Source organism: Scyliorhinus torazame, chromosome 27 (assembly GCF_047496885.1).
Source record: "Scyliorhinus torazame isolate Kashiwa2021f chromosome 27, sScyTor2.1, whole genome shotgun sequence".
NCBI lineage: Eukaryota > Metazoa > Chordata > Chondrichthyes > Carcharhiniformes > Scyliorhinidae > Scyliorhinus > Scyliorhinus torazame.
In genome coordinates, this window is record NC_092733.1 from 14353775 (window position 1) to 14374140 (window position 20366).

The 20366-nt window shown below is 51.6% G+C and overlaps 1 protein-coding gene across 1 annotated transcript in view; it reads left to right on the forward strand.

Moving 5' to 3' along the window:
• notch3 (notch receptor 3) overlaps positions 1-20366 on the forward strand; it is a 248761-nt gene that overhangs the window by 159833 nt on the left and 68562 nt on the right. The window contains exon 9 of the mRNA XM_072490978.1: positions 15631-15744. Within this exon, the coding sequence (XP_072347079.1) occupies positions 15631-15744 (114 nt within the window). The remainder of the gene's footprint in view (positions 1-15630; positions 15745-20366) is intronic.

The window sequence follows — 20366 nt, forward strand, 5'->3', positions numbered from 1 at the left end:
CACTGCTCCCCCTCCCCAACACTGCTCCCACTCCCCAACACTGCTCCCCCTCCCCAACAGTGCTACCCCTCCCCAAGTCTGCTCCCCTTCCCCAACACTGCTCCCACTCCCCAAAACTGCTCCCAATCTCCAACACAGCTCCCATTCCCCAACACTGCTCCCACTCCACAACACTGCTGCCACTCCACAACACTGCTCCCCCTCCCCAACACTGCTCCCACTCCCCAACACTGCTCCCCCTCCCCAACACAGCTCCCACTCCTCAACACTGCTCCCACTCCCCAACACTGCTCCACCTCCCCAACACTGCTCCCACTCCCCAACACAGCTCCAACTCCCCAACACTGCTCCCATTCCCCAACACTGCTCCCGCTCCACAGCACTGCTTCCCCTCCCCAACACTGCTCCCACTCCCCAACACTGCTCCCCATCCCCAACACTGCTCCCACTCCTCAACATTGCTCCCACTCCCCAACACTGCTCCCATTCCCCAACACTGCTCCCACTCCCCAACACTGCTCCCGCTCCACAACACTGCTCCAACTCCCCAACACTGCTCCCCAACACTGCTCCCACTCCCGAACACTGCTCCCCAACACTGCTCCCCCTCCACAACACTGCTACCACTCCTCAACACTGCTCCCCCTCCCCAACAGTGTTCCCTCTGCCCAACACTGCTCCCACTCCCCAACACTGCTCCCCCTCCCCAACACTGCTCCCGCTCCCCAACACTGCTCCCACTCCCCAACACTGCTCCCACTCCCCAACACTGCTCCCGCTCCCCAACACTGCTACCCCTCCCCAACGCTGCTCCCTCTCCCCAATTCTGCTCCCCCTCCCCAACACTGCTCCCTCTCCCCAACACTGCTCCCACTCCCCAACACTGCTCCCCTCCCCAACACTGCTCCCTCTCCCCAACACTGCTCCCACTCCCCAACACTGCTCCCATTCCCCAACACTGCTCCCGCTCCACAACACTGCTCCCCTCCCCAACACTGCTCCCCCTCCCCAACACTGCTCCCACTCCCCAACACTGCTCCCCCTCCCCAACACAGCTCCCACTCCTCAACACTGCTCCCACTCCCCAACACTGCTCCACCTCCCCAACACTGCTCCCAATCCCCAACACAGCTCCCACTCCCCAACACTGCTCCCATTCCCCAACACTGCTCCCGCTCCACAGCACTGCTTCCCCTCCCCAACACTGCTCCCACTCCCCAACACTGCTCCCCATCCCCAACACTGCTCCCACTCCTCAACATTGCTCCCACTCCCCAACACTGCTCCCATTCCCCAACACTGCTCCCACTCCCCAACACTGCTCCCGCTCCACAACACTGCTCCAACTCCCCAACACTGCTCCCCAACACTGCTCCCACTCCCGAACACTGCTCCCCAACACTGCTCCCCCTCCACAACACTGCTACCACTCCTCAACACTGCTCCCCCTCCCCAACAGTGTTCCCTCTGCCCAACACTGCTCCCACTCCCCAACACTGCTCCCCCTCCCCAACACTGCTCCCGCTCCCCAACACTGCTCCCACTCCCCAACACTGCTCCCACTCCCCAACACTGCTCCCGCTCCCCAACACTGCTACCCCTCCCCAACGCTGCTCCCTCTCCCCAATTCTGCTCCCCCTCCCCAACACTGCTCCCTCTCCCCAACACTGCTCCCACTCCCCAACACTGCTCCCCTCCCCAACACTGCTCCCTCTCCCCAACACTGCTCCCACTCCCCAACACTGCTCCCATTCCCCAACACTGCTCCCGCTCCACAACACTGCTCCCCTCCCCAACACTGCTCCCCCTCCCCAACACTGCTCCCAATCTTCAACACTGCTCTCACTCCCCAACACTGCTCCCACTCCCCAACACTTCTCCCGCTCCACAACACTGCTCCCACTCCCCAACACTGTTCCCCCTCCCCAACGCTGCTCCCTCTCCCCAATACTGCTCCCACTCCCCAACACTGCTCCCTCTCCCCAACACTGCTCCCACTCCCCAACACTGCTCCCCTCCCCAACACTGCTCCCTCTCCCCAACACTGCTCCCTCTCCCCAACACTGCTCCCCTCCCCAACACTGCTCCCCTCCCCATCACTGCTCCCACTCCCCACCACTGCTCCCACTCCCCAACACTGCTCCTACTCGTCAACACTGCTCTCCCTCCCCAACACTGCTCCCCCTCCCCAACACTGTCCCGCTCCACAACACTGCTCCCGCACCCCAACCCTGCTACCACTCCCCAACACTGCTCCCGCTCCCCAACACTGCTACCCCTCCCCAACGCTGCTCCCTCTCCCCAATACTGCTCCCACTCCCCAACACTTATCCCTCTCCCCAACACTGCTCCCACTCCCCAACACTGCTCCCCTCCCCAACACTGCTCCCTCTCCCCAACACTGCTCCCTCTCCCCAACACTGCTCCCCCTCCCCAACACTGCTCCCCTCCCCACCACTGCTCCCACTCCCCACCACTGCTCCCACTCCCCAACACTGCTCCCACTCGTCAACACTGCTCTCCCTCCCCAACACTGCTCCCCCTCCCCAACACTGTCCCGCTCCACAACACTGCTCCCGCACCCCAACCCTGCTACCACTCCCCAACACTGCTCTCCCTCCCCAACACTGCTTCCACTCCCCAACACTGCTCCCACTCCCCAACACTGCTCCCCCTCCCCAACACTGCTCCCACTCCCCAACACTGCTCCCCCTCTCCAACACTGCTACCACTCCCCAACACTGCTCCCCCTCCCCAACACTGCTCCCACTCCCCAACACTGCTCCCCCTCCCCAACAGTGCTACCCCTCCCCAAGTCTGCTCCCCTTCCCCAACACTGCTCCCACTCCCCAAAACTGCTCCCAATCTCCAACACAGCTCCCATTCCCCAACACTGCTCCCACTCCACAACACTGCTGCCACTCCACAACACTGCTCCCCCTCCCCAACACTGCTCCCACTCCCCAACACTGCTCCCCCTCCCCAACACAGCTCCCACTCCTCAACACTGCTCCCACTCCCCAACACTGCTCCACCTCCCCAACACTGCTCCCACTCCCCAACACAGCTCCAACTCCCCAACACTGCTCCCATTCCCCAACACTGCTCCCGCTCCACAGCACTGCTTCCCCTCCCCAACACTGCTCCCACTCCCCAACACTGCTCCCCATCCCCAACACTGCTCCCACTCCTCAACATTGCTCCCACTCCCCAACACTGCTCCCATTCCCCAACACTGCTCCCACTCCCCAACACTGCTCCCGCTCCACAACACTGCTCCAACTCCCCAACACTGCTCCCCAACACTGCTCCCACTCCCGAACACTGCTCCCCAACACTGCTCCCCCTCCACAACACTGCTACCACTCCTCAACACTGCTCCCCCTCCCCAACAGTGTTCCCTCTGCCCAACACTGCTCCCACTCCCCAACACTGCTCCCCCTCCCCAACACTGCTCCCGCTCCCCAACACTGCTCCCACTCCCCAACACTGCTCCCACTCCCCAACACTGCTCCCGCTCCCCAACACTGCTACCCCTCCCCAACGCTGCTCCCTCTCCCCAATTCTGCTCCCCCTCCCCAACACTGCTCCCTCTCCCCAACACTGCTCCCACTCCCCAACACTGCTCCCCTCCCCAACACTGCTCCCTCTCCCCAACACTGCTCCCACTCCCCAACACTGCTCCCATTCCCCAACACTGCTCCCGCTCCACAACACTGCTCCCCTCCCCAACACTGCTCCCCCTCCCCAACACTGCTCCCAATCTTCAACACTGCTCTCACTCCCCAACACTGCTCCCACTCCCCAACACTTCTCCCGCTCCACAACACTGCTCCCACTCCCCAACACTGTTCCCCCTCCCCAACACTGCTCCCACTCCCCAACACTGCTCTCACTCCCCAACACTGCTCACGCTCCCCAACACTGCTCCCCCTCCCCAACATTGCTTCCCCTCTCCAACACTGCTCCCCCTCCCAACACTGCTCCCGCTCCCCAACACTGCTCCCACTCCCCAACACTGCTCCCGCTCCCCAACACTGCTCCCACTCCCCAAAACTGCTCCCCAACACTGCTCCCACTCCCGAACACTGCTCCCCAACACTGCTCTTCCTCCACAACACTGCTCCCACTCCTCAACACTGCTCCTCCTCCCAACAGTGTCCCCTCTCCCCAACACTGCTCCCACTCCCCAACACTGCTCCCCCTCCCCAACACTGCTCCCCCTCCCCAACACTGCTCCCACTCCCCAACACTTCTCCCACTCCCTAACACTGCTCCCACTCCCCAACACTGCTCCCCCTCCGCAGCACTGCTCCCCCTCCCCAACACTGCTCCCACTCCTCAACACTGCTCCCACTCCCCAACATTGCTCCCACTCCCCAACACTGCTCCCACTCCCCAACACTGCTCCCATTCCCCAACACTGCTCCCACTCCCCAACACAGCTCCCACTCCCCAACACTGCTCCCGCTCCACAACACTGCTCCTCCTCCCCAACACTGCTCCCACTCCCCAACACTGCTCCCCTCCCCAACACTGCTCCCCTCCCCAACACTGCTCACACTCCCCAACAGGGGGAGTACGGTAGCATTGTGGATAGCACAATTGCTTCACAGCTCCAGGGTCCCAGGTTCGATTCCGGCTTGGGTCTCTGTCTGTGTGGAGTCTGCACATCCTCCCCGTGTGTGCGTGGGCTTCCTCCGGGTGCTCCGGTTTCCTCCCACAGTCCAAAGATGTGCAGGTTAGGTGGATTGGCCATGCTAAATTGCCCTTCGTGTCCAAAATTGCCCTTAGTGTTGGGTGGGGTTACTGGGTTATGGGGATAGGGTGGAGGTGTTGACCTTGGGTGGGGTGCTCTTCCCAAGAGCCGGTACAGACTCGATGGCCTGAATGGCCTCCTTCTGCACTGTAAATTCTATGATCTATGAACACTGCTCCCCTTCGCCAACACTGCTCCCACTCCCCATCACTACTCGCTCTCCCCAACACTGCTCCCACTCCCCAACACGGCACCCGCTCCCCAACACTTCTCCCCATCACTGCACCCACTCCCCAACACTTCTCCCCAACACTGCTCCCAGTCCCCAACACTGCTCCCCAACACTGCTCGCTCTCCCCAACACTGCTCCCATTTCCCAACACTGCTCCCATTTCCCAACACTGCTCCCGGACAGTGCTCCCTCTCCCCAACACTGCTCCCTCTCCCCAACACTGCTCCCACTCCCCAACACTGCTCCCTCTCCCCAACACTGCTCCCCCTCCTGAACACTGCTCCCACTCCCCAACACTGCTCCCTCTCCCCAACACTGCTCCCACTCCACAACACTGCTCCCACTCCCCAACACTGCTCCCCCTCCTGAACACTGCTCCCACTCCCCAACACTGCTCCCCAACACTGCTCCCATTCCCCAACACTGCTCCCCAACACTGCTCCCATTCCCCAACACTGCTCCCCAACACTGCTCCCATTTCCCAACAATGCTCTCTCTCCCTAATGCTGCTCCCGCTCGCAGGATCCACCTGGCACACAACGCCTTGCGATATTCAATGCAATGTTGTGAGATGTTGCATGGTTAATCGCGCCAACAGTGGATCGGATCACTTTTTTCAAAATCTGCATATTAGTGTGAGGCAGCTAGCCTTACTCTAAGGTGGTGATTCCCAGGGTACCTGAGGCTTTGGAATTCAGTCTCTTTGTTCTGGGGATTTCAGGCGAGTGCCCGCTGATGGAACGGCACTTGTGGGCACCTCGGCCTTTTGGCTAAGATCAAGTGTCTGTAGATTGAGCCTTTGGGTTCAGATCTGGTATGTCTCTTGTGGGGACCATAAATTCGATTCAATTTGAATTAGTTTTTTGGAGCAGGCGAGGAACTGGATTAGGGTTTCGCCCCTGACCCACACTCTGAGCCCTGGCTTGGTAACTCAGAAAAGGAAAAATTAAAACTAAAAAACTTGTGGGCACCTCCAAGCCTGTCATTCTGGGCGGTGACTTCAACTGCATCATCGATGAGGCTGGACGATCCAGCAGAGCCAACAGCAAACTAGACGCTGCGTCCAGAATCCTGATGGGAACAGTAAAAGACGCCAAGCTGCTCGACGTCTTCAGCAACTCTGCAGGTGGAGCGCAGCGTAGATACACATGGTCACGGCCAGGCGGGTCCGTCCGCTCCAGGATAGACTTCTTGTTTGTGTCTCGTGCTTTCATGGTCAGGTCCACCATCGTTAAGCCGGTGTTCTTCTCTGACCACTGCCTCCTACTGGCCGACTGCCACCTTCAGGAAGACTGGGGGGCGGGCAGGGGGACATGGAATCTGAATGTAAAACTGTTGACTCCAGAGAACCTCAAGGAATTTAAAAGGGATTACAAAGGTTTGAGAACCGTGAAACCCACATCTCTGGTGGGAAGCAATCAAGGGGAACATCAAAAGGTTTTCATCCTCAAAGGCATTCAAAGGGTGCGAGAGAGACAAGGGACAATGTCCAGGCTCCAGAAATGTATGCAGAATTTGCTCCAGCTGCAGTCGATGGGGGTGGATGTCAAGGAGGATCTCCAAGAGGTGAAGAGCCAGCAAGCCTCGCTCTACACCTCGGAGGCCTCCAAGGTTATCTTCCGTTCCAGAGTCCGCTCCGTGGAGCAGGATGAAAAGTGCTCACGCTTTTTCTTCCATAAAGGTGCACAGAGAGACCTCTGTGATCAGCAGCCTGAAGGAAGAAGATGGCTCTGTAAAGTCATCGCAGTCTGACATCCTGAGGATCAGTAAATCCTTTTATGCCGGACTGTATGATCTGAAGCCAACAGAGAACACTGTTTCTCAGACCTCCCTGTCGTCTATCACGGAGGTCTTAGGCGACACTGAGCGGGAAAACCTGGACAAACCGTTAACTCTGGAAGAGCTGACAAAGGCCGTTGGGTCCTTTGAGACGAGTAAAACTCCCGGAAGCGACGGCTTACCGGCTGAGTTGTATTCGGCTCTGTAGGACTGGATGGGCCCAGACCTGTTGGAAGTGTACGAGAGTATGCTTCTGGGTGGCAGCATGTCAGAATCCATGAGGAAAGGCATCATCACCCACATCTACAAGCAGAAGGGGGAAAGGGAAGAAATTCGAAATTGGCGACCCATTTCACTGTTGAATGTGGATTATAAAATTCTAGCCAAGCTCATCGCCAATCGGGTCAGGTCTGCTCTGGAGTCGGTGATCCACCCTGACCAGACCTGTGCTGTACCCGGCAGGAAGATCTCTGATAGCCTCGCGCTACTCAGGGATATGATTGCCTACGTGCAGGACAGGAGGGTGGACACCTGCCTCATCAGCCTTGACCAGGAGAAGGCTTTTGACAGAATATCGCACACCTACATGATGGATGTGCTCTCCAAAATGGGGTTTGGGGAGGGAATTCACAATTGGATCAAACTGCTCTACACAAACATCTATAGTGCAGTCTCAATCAATGGGTGAGAATCAGAAAAGTTCCAGATCAAATCTGGAGTCAGGCAGGGCTGCCCTCTCTCCTCTGCCCTGTTTGTGTGCTGCATGGAACCTTTTGCCGAGTCCATCAGGAAGGATCCGGGTATAAGAGGAGTGATGATCCCAGGCAACAGAGGCGTGCAAGTTAACGCCTCCCTGTACATGGACAACATCGCCGTTTTCTGCTCGGATCCCGCGTCTGTACGCAGGCTCTTGAATGCCTGCGACCAGTTTGAACTGGCCTCGGGAGCCAAAGTAAACCGCGGCAAGAGCGAGGCCATGTTCTTTGGGAACTGGGCCGACCGGTCCTTTGTCCCCTTCACTCTCAGGTCAGATTACCTGAAGATGCTGGGGATATGGTTCGGAGCGGTTGGGGCGTGCACCAAAAAGCGGGAGGAGCGCATCACCAAGGTAAGACAGAAACTGGGCGGGTGGGAGCAACGCTCCCTCTCCATTGCGGGCAAAACCTTGGTCATCAGGTGTGAGGCACTCTCGGTGTTACTGCACATAGCGCAGGTCTGGCCCATTACCCGACCCTACGCCGCAGCAGTCACCCAGACCATCTTCAAATTCATCTGGAGATCCAAGATGGGCCGTATCTGAAGGGACACCATGTACAAACCTCTGGATAAGGGACAGAAAAACGTACCCAACGTCTCCCTCATCCTGATGGCCACCTTTGTGTGCAGCTGCGTCAAGCTGTGTGTAGATTGTCCGACCAGAGGAGGGGCAATATTGGATTTCGTACGTGGTAATGAACCAGGGCAAGTGATAGATTTGTTAGTGGGGGAGCATTTTGGAGATAGTGACCACAATTCTGTGACTTTCACTTTAGTAATGGAGAGGGATAGGTGTGTGCAACAGGGCAAGGTTTACAATTTGGGGAAGGGTAAATACGATGTTGTCAGACAAGAATTGAAGTGCATAAGTTGGGAACATAGGCTCTCAGGGAAGGACACAAGTGAAATGTGGAACTTGTTCAAGGAACAGGTACTACGTGTCCTTGATATGTATGTCCCTGTCAGGCAGGGAAGAGATGGTCGAGTGAGGGAACCATGGTTGACAAGAGAGGTTGAATGTCTTGTTAAGAGGAAAAAGGAGACTTATGTAAGGCTGAGGAAACAAGGTTCAGACAGGGCATTGGAGGGATGCAAGATAGCCAGGAGGGAACTGAAGAAAGGGATTAGGAGAGCTAAGAGAGGGCATGAACAATCTTTGGTGGGTAGGATCAAGGAAAACCCCAAGGCCTTATACACATATGTGAGAAATATGAGAATGACTAGAGCGAGGGTAGGTCCGATCAAGGACAGTAGCGGGAGATTGTGTATTGAGTCTGAAGAGATAGGAGAGGTTTTGAACGAGTACTTTTCTTCTGTATTTACAAATGAGAGGGGCGATATTGTTGGAGAGGACAGTGTGAAACAGATTGGTCAGCTCGAGGAAATACTTGTTAGGAAGGAAGATGTGTTGGGCATTTTGAAAAACTTGAGGATAGACAAGTCCCCCGGGCCTGACGGGATATATCCAAGGATTCTATGGGAAGCAAAGATGAAATTGCAGAGCCGTTGGCAATGATCTTTTCGTCCTCACTGCCAACAGGGGTGGTACCAGGGGATTGGAGAGTTGCAAATGTCGTGCCCCTGTTCAGAAAAGGGACTAGGGATAACCCTGGGAATTACAGGCCAGTTAGTCTTACTTCGGTGGTAGGCAAAGTAATGGAAAGGGTACTGAAGGATAGGATTTCTGAGCATCTGGAAAGACACTGCTTGATTAGGGATAGTCAGCACGGATTTGTGAGGGGTAGGTCTTGCCTTACAAGTCTTATTGAATTCTTTGAGGAGGTGACCAAGCATGTGGATGAAGGTAAAGCAGTGGATGTAGCGTACATGGATTTTAGTAAGGCATTTGATAAAGTTCCCCATGGTAGGCTTCTGCAGAAAGTAAGGAGGCATGGGATAGTGGGACATTTGGCCAGTTGGATAATGAACTGGCTAACCGATAGAAGTCAGAGAGTGGTGGTGGATGGCAAATATTCAGCCTGGATCCCAGTTACCAGTGGCGTACCGCAGGGATCAGTTCTGGGTCCTCTGCTGTTTGTGATTTTCATTAATAACTTGGATGAGGGAGTTGAAGGGTGGGTCAGTAAATTTGCAGACGATACGAAGATTGGTGGAGTTGTGGATAGTAAGGAGGGCTGTTGTCGGCTGCAAAGAGACATAGATAGGATGCAGAGCTGGGCTGAGAAGTGGCAGATGGAGTGTAACCCTGAAAAGTGTGAGGTTGTCCATTTTGGAAGGACAAATATGAATGCGGAATACAGGGTTAACGGTAGAGTTCTTGGCAATGTGGAGGAGCAGAGAGATCTTGGGGTCTATGTTCATACATCTCTGAAAGTTGCCACTCAAGTGGATAGAGCTGTGAAGAAGGCCTATGGTGTGCTCGCGTTCATTAACAGAGGGATTGAATTTAAGAGCCGTGAGGTGATGATGCAGCTGTACAAAACTTTGGTAAGGTCACATTTGGAGTACTGTGTACAGTTCTGGTCGCCTCATTTTAGGAAGGATGTGGAAGCTTTGGAAAAGGTGCAAAGGAGATTTACCAGGATGTTGCCTGGAATGGAGAGTAGGTCTTACGAGGAAAGGTTGAGGGTGCTCGGCCTTTTCTCATTAGAATGGAGAAGGATGAGGGGCGACTTTGATAGAAGTTTATAAGATGATCAGGGGAATAGATAGAGTAGACAGTCAGAGACTTTTTCCCCGGGTGGAACAAACCATTACAAGGGGACATAAATTTAAGGTGAAAGGTGGAAGATATAGGAGGGATAACAGAGGTAGGTTCTTTACCCAGAGAGTAGTGGGGGCATGGAATGCACTGCCTGTGGAAGTAGTTGAGTCAGAAACATTAGGGACCTTCAAGCCGCTATTGGATAGGTACATGGATTAGGTTAAAATGATATAGTGTACATTTATTTGTTCTTAAGGGCAGCACGGTAGCATTGTGGATAGCACAATTGCTTCACAGCTCCAGGTTCCCAGGTTCGATTCCGGCTTGGGTCACTGTCTGTGCGGAGTCAGCACATCCTCCCCGTGTGTGCGTGGGTTTCCTCCAGGTGCTCCGGTTTCCTCCCACAGTCCAAAGATGTGCAGGTTAGGCGGATTGGCCATGATAAATTGCCCTTAGTGTCCAAAATTGCCCTTGGTGTTGGGTGGAGGTGTTGAGTTTGGGTAGGGTGCTCTTTCCAAGAGCCGGTGCAGACTCAAAGGTCCGAATGGCCTCCTTCTGCACTGTAAATTCAATGGTAATCTATGATTAATCTAGGACAAAGGTTCGGCACAACATTGTGGGCCGAAGGGCCTGTTCTGTGCTGCATTTTTCTATGTCCTATGTGTGTGGACCCCCGGTATGCAAACACCAAGTGTCACCACATACTGAGGTTCTACCTGTCCCCGGTGTTACAAAGGATGGGCCTGGCCTCATTGCCGCGGAACGCTCCAAGTAGTTGGACCGTGCTGTACCACCTGTCCCTCGTGGAAAAGTTTTTGAAGAAAAACACCTTTGACCACAAGGCAATGAAGCAGTGGTCAGCACGTAATGTCCTCGAGGCCCTCAGGGAAAAGGAGACTGTGCAGGATGTTGGACGGTTCCCCAAGCAGACTGTCAGAGTCATCTGGCAGAACGCCTCATCACCAGAACTGTCAAAGAAGCACCAAGACCTAGCTTGGCTGGTGGTGAGGAGGGCTCTCCCCGTCAGATTCTTCATGTACACCCGAAGGCTCTGCGCCGTTGCACGCTGCCCTCGGAGTGGCTGCGGCGGGAATGAGACGGTCGCCCACCTCCTTGTGGAATGTGCCTTTGCAAAGAAGGTCTGGAGAGAGATGCAGTGGTACTTGTCAAGGTTCATCCCGAGGGTCATTGCTATTTGTGTTGTTATAATATTGTGTAAAGGATGCACAATGTACTGTGTTGGTTGACCAAAAATTTTCAATAAAGTATTTATTTTAAAAAAAAGGTTCATCCCGAGCAGCTCTGTGACACAGGACTCTGTGTTCTACGGACTGTTTCCAGGGACACACACCGAACAAACATCAACTGCTGCTGGAAGGTCATCAACTCGGTGAAAGACGCTCTTTGGTCTGCCCGAAACTTGCTGATCTTCCAGTGCAAAGAGCTGTCCTCGACCGAGTGTTGCAGACTGGCACATTCCAAGGTCCAGGACTACGTGCTGAGGGACGCACTCAAGCTTGGGGCAGCTGCCGCCAAGGCGCAATGGGGAAAGACCACTGTGTAAGGTCTTGCCAGCAAATGTACACCGAGGGGTGGGTAACAGTGTAAACCCCCCTCGGTCTGGGTCATTAACACTCCAATGTATAAAGGCATTGACAGAAACATGACATGACAATGTAAATACTTACAAAAGAATTGTAAAGTAAACAGGGAAACGTGCGGAATGTCATCCCAATTGAGTGTAAGATTGCCAAGTGAATATGCAACTTTGATGGAAATATACAGTCACGACAATTCGAAATGTTCTGTAATGTTTATTAGAGATTTTACGAATAAAGCATATTTTTTGAAAACAAAATCTTGTGGGGTCTCCAAGGGAATTGGAGGCTCCCAGCTGATTGCTGTTTGGGTAGGGTGGTGACTGGCACTGCCACCTGGGCACCTTTGCTCTGCCAGCCTGGCACCCTGGCAATGCCAAGGTTTCCATGTTGCAGGGGGGGTGGGCAAGGGGCCACCCAGCACAGTGCCTGGCTATCCAGGGGCGTCTTATGGCCTGGGAGACCCCCCCCTGTGCCATTCCACCTGCTCCAGATTTGTGTGCACCAATACTAAACAGCACCCTGACGAGGTCTCCCAGGCACAGTCGGTGAATCCCGGGCCCCGGAACAATGTGGCCAATGCATATTTACATGAGCCTAATGGCTAATATTAATATGCAATTCTGGATCACGCCCAGCGACAGTGAGATCCAGGTGAATCTCGGGAGATGTTTCGAGCATCGCAAATCTCTTGAGAGATCTCTCGCGCGATTCACTGCCTCGGCCCGACGCCAAGTCAGGTGCGACGAGGCCTTTGAATTGCGCCCCTGGAAACAGGAGGCCATTCAGCCCCATTCTGCCATTGACTTAGATTGTGGTGGATCTGCATCGTAACTTCACAGCTTCTTATGAGAGAGGTTGACATGCTTCCTGTCATCAACAACCTAAACAGCCTAACTCTAATTTTAATGTTACGCCTCCTTGTTCGAGAACCGCCCCCCACCCTTCTCTGACCCCACCTGAAGAAATAAATCCTCAATCTATTCATTAAATTTCTTTACACATCTTCAATGGCTCAAATTAAACTCATTGCACCATCAACTCATTAATGTCAACAACCTGATAAAGTGCGAGTAGGTTCCTTGCCTGCTTTGGCCAACATTCTAAAAGCTGCAAGTTTTGATTTCTGCCATTGCTTTTCCTACATTTCAACCTTGACAGTGTCCTGCCCTCTGAACCTTGACCCTTCACTTGGGTTTCACGATTAAAAGAAACGAGCATCAATTGATTCACAAAGCAAAGTTATCATCAACTGATTTGTCTTCAGTTGGTGTAGGAGGGGACGTTATGGTGGCAGTGGTGGGAGGTAAACCCTCCCTTGTTATGTGGAGATGCAGGTATGTTCTTTCTGAATTTATAATGTTGCTACACATTTGTGGCTGGAGCAGATCATCCCCTGTGGCAGAAAAGCAGAGGGTGATTTTAGTGGAAACTGGACAACATCAGAATTGACCTGAATCCATCCCACATCCAGGATTAGTGTTTGCAAAGTGAAAAGATACTTACGGCTAAAATGCAGCTCTCATTTGCTTGTCGGCCAACAGGGGGCGACAGTTTGCCTCCTCTACTTCAGCAACATGTTGGGTTTTTTTCTGCCAACGTGTTTAATCAAGACTTCATCTTTTAGGGAACATCCGAGGTGCGTCACATTATGGAGCAAAAATAATCTGATCCCTGTGTTCACGCTTTTTTTTAAGTATAAGTTTAGAGTGCCCAACTCTTTTTTTCCCAATTAAGGGGCAATTTAGCGTGGTCAATCCACCTATCTTGCAAATCTTTGGGTTGTGGGGATGAGACCCACACATACGGGTAGAATGTGCAAACTCTCCACAGCCAGTGTCCCGGGGCGGGGTCGAACCCGGGTCCTTGGCGCCGTGAGGCAGCAATGCTAACCACTGTTCCGCTATGAGGGCAGCAGTACTCACCATGGCGTATCTGTGCCGCCGTGAGGCAGCAGTGCTAACCACTGCACCTCCATGCCACCGTGAGATAGCAGTGCTAACCACTGTGCCGCCGTGAGGCAGCTGTGCCAACCACTGTACCACCGTGCCTCCCTGAGGCAGCAGTGCTAACCACTGCGCCTCCGTGCCGCCCCAGTGTTCACGCACTTTGTACAAAAACTATTGTAAAATAATTTAAAGGCCAGGCTCATTCTGCCTTTCGACATAAACATTCCCATCGCAACGCAATCTTTGCCAGAGGGCTGGGAGGCACCGATAATTAATGTACACTAATTATTAGCACTTGATAAAACTGTTCAAATGTTCAAGGAACCTGCCGTATTCCCCGTGTTCCATGGTCGTGCTCAGCTCTATGTGTTCACCAGTAGAAGTGTCATCGAACCCACAATCAGACAGAAAGTCTGTCAGGTGGTTGCAGAGGGCGCAGTCCACGGAGAATGTGTGAAGGGTAAATATAGGGCACCATCCACATGATGTGACTTCTCCATTCCAGCAAATTGGAATTGCCGGGTCAAAGTTTCTCCCATGATTAAATTATTGAGTTTTCCTCTGAACTTGTCACAAAACTGCCAAGTGTTGGAGCAATCTTAGTTTCCCCACTTCCTTTGTGTGCAAGTCTCCTCTGTGGCTTGATTAATAAGAGGGATCGCTGTCTTCTAAGTGCCTGGTTTTACTCTCTCTAATCACTGCTCACAGTACAGCTAATACTAATCTCTTAAATGGTCTTGTGTTAATCCAGTTAGTGTAACTGTTGGGCTCTGAAGCCTCTCAGCTCCTCCACTATTCAGAAACTGAGACCATCTTCAATATAAATGAGAATTTGCATTCTGCAAAATACTTTGTGAATTTTCTTAAGTGTGCACCGCTGATAGGCAATGATAAATCCTGGCAAGCATTAGTTAGAGAAAGCAGCTGGTATATGTAAGTGTGTACATTTTTACAAATTCAGTTTTGTGGGATGTGGACTTCGCTGGCTCGGCCGCAGTGCGAATTGACCTTTGAGGAGGAGGTGGGAAGCTGCCTTCTCCAATTGCTGGAAGGCCATGAGGTGTAGGTACACCCACTGTGCTGTTGGGAAGGGAGTTCCAGTGACAGTGAATGAACGGCTGATGTATTTCCAGGGCAGGGTGGGTGAGTGATTCGGAGTGGAGCTTCCAGGCGGTGGTGATTCCAGAATGTTGATAGTGGAGGGTTCAGTGATGGTAATACCATTGAGCGTCAAGGGGTATTTGGGGGGGGGTTCACGGTGGGGAGTCCAAGGGGAGGGGTTGAGAGATTGGCGCGGCATTTAAAAATTCCTAAGTGCGGCCACAGCAGGGCGATCCTCACCGGGGCCCAAAACAAAGAGTCCTATTTCATATCCGGGTGTTTCTTGACGCTGAGAAACACCCCACGATACGGACCCAAAGCGGGACTCTGTTTTTTGGGTGTTTAATCGCGCCCACTATTGCCTCTCCTCATTCCTCCCCTTCTCCGACTCTGGGTACTCAGGTGACATCTTTGGATTTGCGCACTTGTGGACCGGTGCGGGGGTGCACAGACTTGTATTGGCGGCCACCTTGCGTGGCCATATTGCATTGGCAGGAATCAGTGTTAATGGATAAGGAATGATGGAGCAAGGCCAATAGGGTGGTAATGGCACAATATTGAAATGAAATGTGGGTCCAGCGCAGGTGTAAATAGCAGCTAATACCAATCTCCCTCACTGGTCGAACATTTTTGAATCCAGTCTGCAACTGTTCAGCATTGAACTGTTTAAATTCTCTTCTACTTCAGTTACAGTAACAAGCTCTGTTACTGCTTACCTTTATGCACATGTATATACACGTATGGATATATGTATGTTTACTTATGATGTCTTGCTGTGTTATAACCTCCAGGATTCAAGGGGACTTACTGTGAGACTGATATCAATGAGTGCGAGAGCAATCCTTGTGTGAACAATGGTATGTGCAGGGATATCGTCAATGGCTTTGTCTGCAAGTGCCCCTCAGGTAAGAACCAACCTTAAATGTACTTGTGTCTTCCTGAAAGTTCATCATTGTTGGGATGTTCTGGTGAGAAGGTCCAGAGTAATATTGTTGTATCCTCTTGAACGGATTTGTAGGAAAACACATCCAAACTCCTTCAGTACCTCCAGTGAGATGTGGAGACATGATTGATTTCAGGTTTGATTGAACAAACTCGCCTGAGCTGGAGTAACAGCAAGGCTGCTTGTTGACCTCGGTAATGTTCTGCACAGGAGTGGGAGCAGTCAGCCAGCAGTCGCCTACCGATTCCCATCCATTGACACTTGTGGGTGTGGGGTTAGATGACTAAGATCAGGTAACACCTGTAATCTTCCACCCAGCATGGTTCAGCTTCATCCACTGAATGATACAACAGAAGGCCATCGTGAAAGAGCTGTACAATTACTCCTGCACATAGCCCTGCACATTTTTCCCGTTGAAGTATTTAGATAAATTCCTTTTGAAAGAATAATCCCAGTTGCTCTCGCCTCTCCATGTAACTAAATCCTGCTTCCTGGCACCATTCACGAAGAAGGCCTACTTGAATGAGACTTGCCAATTTCCTCCCTAAACCTCTCCACCCATCCAACCTACTCTGTGCATCCTACTCTGTGCTCGTACTCTGCTTTGACAAAGAGTCATTGAACTCGAAACGTTAGCTCTTTTCTCTCCCTACAGATGCTGCCAGACCTGCTGAGATTTTCCAGCATTTTCTCTTTCGTTTCAGATTCCAGCATCCGCAGTAATTTGCTTTCATCCTACTCTGTGCTCCTTTAAGACACGCTCCTCAAAACCTATCCCTTTCCCCAAGCTCTATCTACGTTGCCTTCTGTGGCTGGTGATAAATATTGGTCCCAGTCCTCCAATCTCTGGGTCGTCGGAGACAGCAGGTACAACTGAAGATGCAGATCGGGACTCTGTGGAAGTTCTGATGTGCACTCACATGGGAATTACGTGGAAAGTTTCAATTTCCAATAGGCAATTCCGCTGTTGCCTGGAACCCGGAATAAATGTCTCAGATTCCAAATTAGATTCTGAGACTTTGTGGGCAGCACAGTGGTTAGCACTGCTGCCTCACGGCGCCGAGGACCCGGGTTCGATCCTGGCTCCGGGTCACTGTCTGTGTGGAGTTTGCACATTCTCCCCGTGTCTGCGTAGGTCTCACCCCCACAACCCAAAGATGTGTCGGGTAGGTGGATTGGCCACGCTAAATTGCCCCTTAATTGGAAAAAGAATTGGGTACTCTCAATTTATTTTTGAAAAAAGAGTCTGATTTGGACAATTGCATGGTATTTACCTGAATAGTCACCCAGGAAATGTCTGACAGATTAAAACCTAGTCAAACTCCAACATCCCACCCGACTATGCACAATCATTCAAACTACTCCCCCGACCACCAGACTAGCCCCTCACCCACTTGCCTGTCTCATCCATTCATTAACATTCATTTGATAATTGTTTGATAATTGCTCCTGTGAGGCACCTTGGGACATTTTGCAATGTTGACAGTGCTATATAAATGCAAGTTGCTGTTGCTGGCAGCATGACTGGCCCTCAATCGTCCTGATCGTTGCCTGAAGAAGTAGTGGAATAAAAGGAATTGAGGCAACGCTGAGGTTTTTAATTGATAACGAAAGCATGCTCCCTTCACACTGCGAGGAGAACATTGTGGTGAAACCAGGTGAAAGACTTCTCAGGATCCCCAGCCAGGGCGGTTTCACGTTTTATTTAAATTCCGGGAAATGTCACAGTGACACCAATGTGCATTGTGACCAATTTTGTCCCCTTTCCAAGGTATGGTTACCATGGTTGCAGCCCTGTTCGGTCCTTAGAAGTCCCGTCTGTGGTATGCAGTTGATCACCATCAAATAGCCTTAGATTGCTTGCTTTGTCGCAATGGAATGTGGACATTTTCAGAGGCTGGAGGGGTTGTTTTTTTTGAAGTACATTGGAATTTTACCAGCCGTCACTCGTTTCCCCGAGGAGAGTCTGCAAGCTGTGAGAGAAACGTGCCAAATGCCCCTTTATACTGCCAAATGGTTGAAAGAAGATCATAGAACGATACAGCACAGGAGGCCATTTGTCCCATGATGCCTGTTCTGGCTCTCTGAAGAGATATCCAATCTCTTCAAATATATATTGAATTCCTTTTGAATTTGGGGCAGCACAGTGGTTAGCACTGCTGCCTCACAGCTCCAGGGGCCTGGGGTAGGGTGGAGGCTTGGACTTAGGTAGGGTGTTCTTTCCCAGGGCAGGAGCAGGCTCGATGGGCTGAATGTCCTCCTTCTAAACTGTAAGTTCTATGAATTAACACTGAATCTTTCAAAGCAGTGCATACCAGACGTAGCTCGCTGTGCAAAAAAAATACAAGTCTCCCAAACTCGCCTTGTGGTTTTCCGATCCTAGACATTAGTGTTTTAATGATATCTCGAGGAATGGGTTCTTGACAAAGATAACAATTGTGTAGTTAAATCTAGGCTATCGAGAAACAAAGTGAGAATTTCACTGAAACGATGGTTTGCATCACATTGCAGTGTACACAATGCATCTCATTTATGGCCCTCACGCATTTACAGGCTGTCCCTGTAAGTGATTACTGACTCAACTAATGTTGTTTAAGATCGAGAAATCTTTTTTTTTAACTATGGGTTTCCAGTGTGTCTTATACAAGAAAGTAGTTGACAATTTGCATTTATATTCATTTACATCTGTGAGAGACATCGCTCATTGCTTCTTGTTGCTAACTTTTGGTTGGTTCAATTGGCTCTGTTTTATAACCTATGCTCTCGCGTCGCCAGGTATCTTTATGATACCGCCACGAGGTTCAAGTTCAAGTAATGATCAATAACTCAATACACCGATTAGTAAGATTCAAATCAAAGCACATTTATTACACACAGTAATCGCTACTCATGCACAAATTCTACTTCTAAGCTACTTCTACAACTAACAGGCCTATACTTAGCTTCAGACTGGCCCACCAGGCCAGGGGAACAAATGGCCTTTCGTTCGGGTTCTGAGTCTGCGGGATTCAAAGTTGGTACGGATTTGTAGCTAGGAGCGCCTATCTCGTAGCGAGCGTTGACTTAAGACTTACTGGATATCGGCGGCAGCTGCACCGGTCACTGTCAAGGGTTGGTTCGCGTTGCTGAGTGACCTGGTCAAGAAGAACGATTTGAACTTGGGGGCTTAACTTTATAGTCCCCAGGGGCTTCTCGCCTTTCGGGGCGGACCCTGTACCTGGTTCCAAGTGATTGGACTTCGTTCCAATCGCTTGGTTCGATTTCTCCAATACTGGAGCGGTTCCCTGATCGATGGGCAGTCTTGAGGTGTCCGTTAACCTCTTTTGTGTTGACTCCTGCTGGCGCCGGGGAGTCTGGCTTGGCTTTGTTTATCCCAAATGTTTCAATTGTTCCCGGGGATCGCTCATTACTATGTAGGTGGCTGCTACATTATTATGCAGATGGCTGCTTGTATCGATGCTGTCTGGACTTTTGCAGAGTTTAATACACAGTAACTTGCACCTGCTAGTTTCTGCCTGCGTTGGCTGAATTTTCCTTCAGCCTTTGCAGTTCTCCATTTTAAATCGGGACTTGGCCAACCCAGGTGGCTACACTCTCATGCAATGAATACATTTGGACTGCATTGACCAGTATATTTTCAGCAAACACAGAAGTCATTTTGGCACACGGTGTTCCCACAAATAGAAATTCGATGAGTGACCAGTCCATCTGGTGCTCATTGGCGGAGGAATTTTGGCCAGGATGCGGGAGGAACTCCCTGCCCTTTTCCACATTCTGCCTTGGGATCTTTCACACTGGGCAGAACAAGCAGACAGGACCATTGATTTAAAAGATCATCTGAACATTAGAACGAGGAGCAGGAGTTGACAAGTCAGTCCCTCTAGCCCGCTCCGCCATTCAACTCTACTTTCCTACCCTTCCCCAAAATCCTTCAACCCATGGCTGATTAAAAATCTATCCTCGAATTTACTCAATGTCCCGATATCCACCTCACTCTGGGGTAGCGAATTCCACAGATTCACGATCCTTTGAGACGTCATTTCTCCTCATCTCTTTTAAATCTGTTACCCCTTATCCTAAAACTATGACCTCTTGTTCTAGATTGCTCCACAAGAGGAAGCAACTGCTCCCCATCTACTTTGTCAATACCTTTTATCATCTTATAAGCACGACATTTGCAGCAATGTACCACTCCCTCATTACTATACTGAAGTCTCAGTTTACAGTATCTGTAAATTATATGCCAGACTTATACAGCAACATCTTGCATTTATGTAGCAGCTTTTAACATTGTAAAACATCCCAAAGCGCTTCACAGAAGCACAAACAAAATTTGACACTGAGCTGCCGAAGGATATTTAGGAACAGGCGATCAAACGTTTGGTCGAAGAGATGGGATTTAAGTCGCGCCTTGTCGAAGGTTAGAGAGGCAGAGATTAGGGAGGGAGTTCCGGAGATTAGGGACATGGCAAACGCGGGGGCCAATCGCCAGTGGTGGAGCAAGGAAAATCTCACTGTAGAAGACAACAAGGAGGCGGCGATCCTTGTGAGGGCCAATTTAACCCTCTGGAGCACAATCTGATG